This window comes from Acanthisitta chloris, unplaced genomic scaffold, assembly GCF_000695815.1.
Source record: "Acanthisitta chloris isolate BGI_N310 unplaced genomic scaffold, ASM69581v1 scaffold9723, whole genome shotgun sequence".
Taxonomy (NCBI): Eukaryota; Metazoa; Chordata; class Aves; order Passeriformes; family Acanthisittidae; genus Acanthisitta; species Acanthisitta chloris.
In genome coordinates, this window is record NW_008666579.1 from 51,234 (window position 1) to 53,723 (window position 2,490).

Consider the following 2,490-nt stretch of genomic DNA (forward strand, 5'->3'; position numbering starts at 1 on the left):
GCGGGTCGGGCACCCTCTCCCCCCCGGTCGCTGCCGCTGGCGCTTGTCCGAGCCGCGCGATCCTGCTTCCCTTCAGGTCCAGAGTCCAGGTCCTGGTCCCTGTTCGGGCGCCACTTGTCGGGGGTAAGCCGCGCGGGGAAGCAAGCAGCCGACTCAGTGTGAGTATTAAAGCAAGCTTCAACTTCATTGTTACCTCAGTTCTTCTTTTATATGGTACATGATAAATGCGCTTATTCATCACTTTGGCATTACTTAAGCTCTAAAAGTTACATTTATATACTTTTTCTGCTTGCAGCTACAGCTCTGAAGAATTCTTTATGCTCTGAAGAATTCTTCTTTAATCAATAAGAAATAATAGGTTTTGAACCTCTAGTGTCCAAGTTGATGTTAGAAGTAGCATCCTTCTTACCCTCATGTGTGCTTTTCATTCTGCACAAAGCCAGAATTTCTATGCCAACAGCATACACCTTCACTATTAAGTTGAAAACATAGCATGTTTCACTCTGGGTGAGACTAGAAAGGATGGGGAAGATGCTCAGAAACACAAGAGGACAAACACCAAAGAGTAAGAAACATCAGAAAAACTGAGAAAGGTAAGGAACAGAAGGAAAACTGCAATGACAAAGAGAATCCAGAAATACGTTTGAGACAAGAAAATCAGATGGAGCTCTGACTACACACATGACATGGCAGAGGAACAGACCCAAAGGAAGGGGACTCTCATGGAAAAATTCCTGTTTGCATTTATCCTCAACATAGTACTAACAAAGAACAAAGCCTTCAGGTTAGCCCCATTTGCTCCTGGGCAACTTTGATGCTCACAGAATAGCCTTCAACGTACCTGTGAATTGCATCCACCAGCAGCATTGTGGCGCTTTGTGAGCCTTCCCATCTCGTCATCCCAGTCCCAGTCTTCATCCTCCTCTTCGTCTTCATTGTCGTCATCACCATCTCCTTCCTCAGCGTTAACTTCTTCACACATGCATGACCGGCAGTTCTCAGTGACCTGACCTTCTTTAGATGTTTCTGTGTCTTCTACAGAGTCACTTAAAAGAAATACAGATGTTTACATAACTAAAAATTATCCTTACAGTCACCAAAAATCCAATACATTTATCCTAACAAACAATTTTACAAGGTGTGCTCTCTGTGAGATGTTTTTCACATTATCTGTCCTTAAACAAGCAACATATGCTTAAATATGTTTATAGAGGATGTCACTGCCTTTAAAGGGCAAACTGCATTTAAATTACTGTCTCCACAACATCAGTGTTGCCTTCTAACTTGTTCTGCAGTTACACACATTCAGACCCCTCTGACTCCAGGGAGATGAACACTCCAGTTCAGGCCAGCTGGCTCTGCCCCCAGAGATGAACCACTCTGCTTGCTGCCACAGCAGATTTCCACTGACAAGGTCTCACACCAAACATCACCAGCAGCAGAGATCCAACCTGCTGGTACCTCGGGGTGCCAGCACAACCCACATGAAAAATATTAGGGCCTATAAAAGAATATGGGGGAGAAATGAGCCCTTTTGATTTACAGATATTGAGACACAAGTAGCATATCATGTTTTTATGCCAGAACTAATATATCCCAAAGCAGCCACATAAGCTGAGCCTCCTCCTGTAACCTGGGCAGCACCACCTGCACTCTCCTCTGCTGGGCAAAGCCCAGGGCTGCTCCATGTGTTCCCAGCTCCAGCAGGACCCTCCGTGCTGTGCTCTTAGACAGTAATTCAAACAAAGCATATTAGAGAATTGTGCACTTAGACAATTAAAACCAAGTGTACAGGACACAGTTGCCGGGTTAGAAATGGGGGTTTGTATGTTTTGGATAATAATTAAAAACAGATGTATAAGACATGCTTACTGGGCTGGAAAGGGGGAACTGTGTGTTTTAGACAGGATGTATAGGACATGCTCACTGGGTGGGAACCAGAAGATGGATGGACAGATGGACGGAACAAGACAGGAGAACAAAGATGTGATCGATGTGTACACCTGGCCTAGGCAAAAGCCGAGACATAAAAGGACTAAAAGGACAGGGAAGGACCCCAAACTAAGCTGCTAGGTGGTTGCAAAAGCATCCCCCCGGGATTCTCTAGGACCGCCGTCTCAATTTAGTAAGCATGAGCAATATTATAATGGAGGGAGGAGTTAGGATAATTCCGGGGAAATTATTAACCTATATGTAAGGAAATTACTGAACACGTATGATTTACGTGTACAAAAAACACTGGAGTTTTTGGAGCTGGGTATGCACGCTTGGCACAGCGATCCCCCGTGCATCCGGGGGATAAAGAATGCTCGGTCTTAATATTAAATCGGCGTTAAAGAGTTTTTCTTCCCGATTCCGGTGACATACACACCCCCAGCATCCCACACCCACCCCTCGCCGCCTCCTACCCGTCCGAGCACTCCGCATCGTCAAACTGCCCGGGCACGACCTGGCTCATCACGGCCGCGCGGTAATCCATGGCGCCGGCGG

General features: G+C 46.0%; 1 protein-coding gene across 1 annotated transcript in view; it reads right to left on the reverse strand.

The window, feature by feature from the left end:
- The window catches only part of RIOK1 (RIO kinase 1), an 18,604-nt gene extending 16,122 nt beyond the window's left edge, over nt 1–2,482 (reverse strand). The window contains exons 1-2 of the mRNA XM_009072183.1: nt 2,409–2,482; nt 842–1,046 (exon numbers count right to left, since the gene is read on the reverse strand). Coding sequence (XP_009070431.1) covers nt 842–1,046; nt 2,409–2,479 — 276 coding nt within the window. The 5' untranslated portion in view covers nt 2,480–2,482. The remainder of the gene's footprint in view (nt 1–841; nt 1,047–2,408) is intronic.
- Between the last annotated feature and the right edge of the window lie 8 nt (nt 2,483–2,490).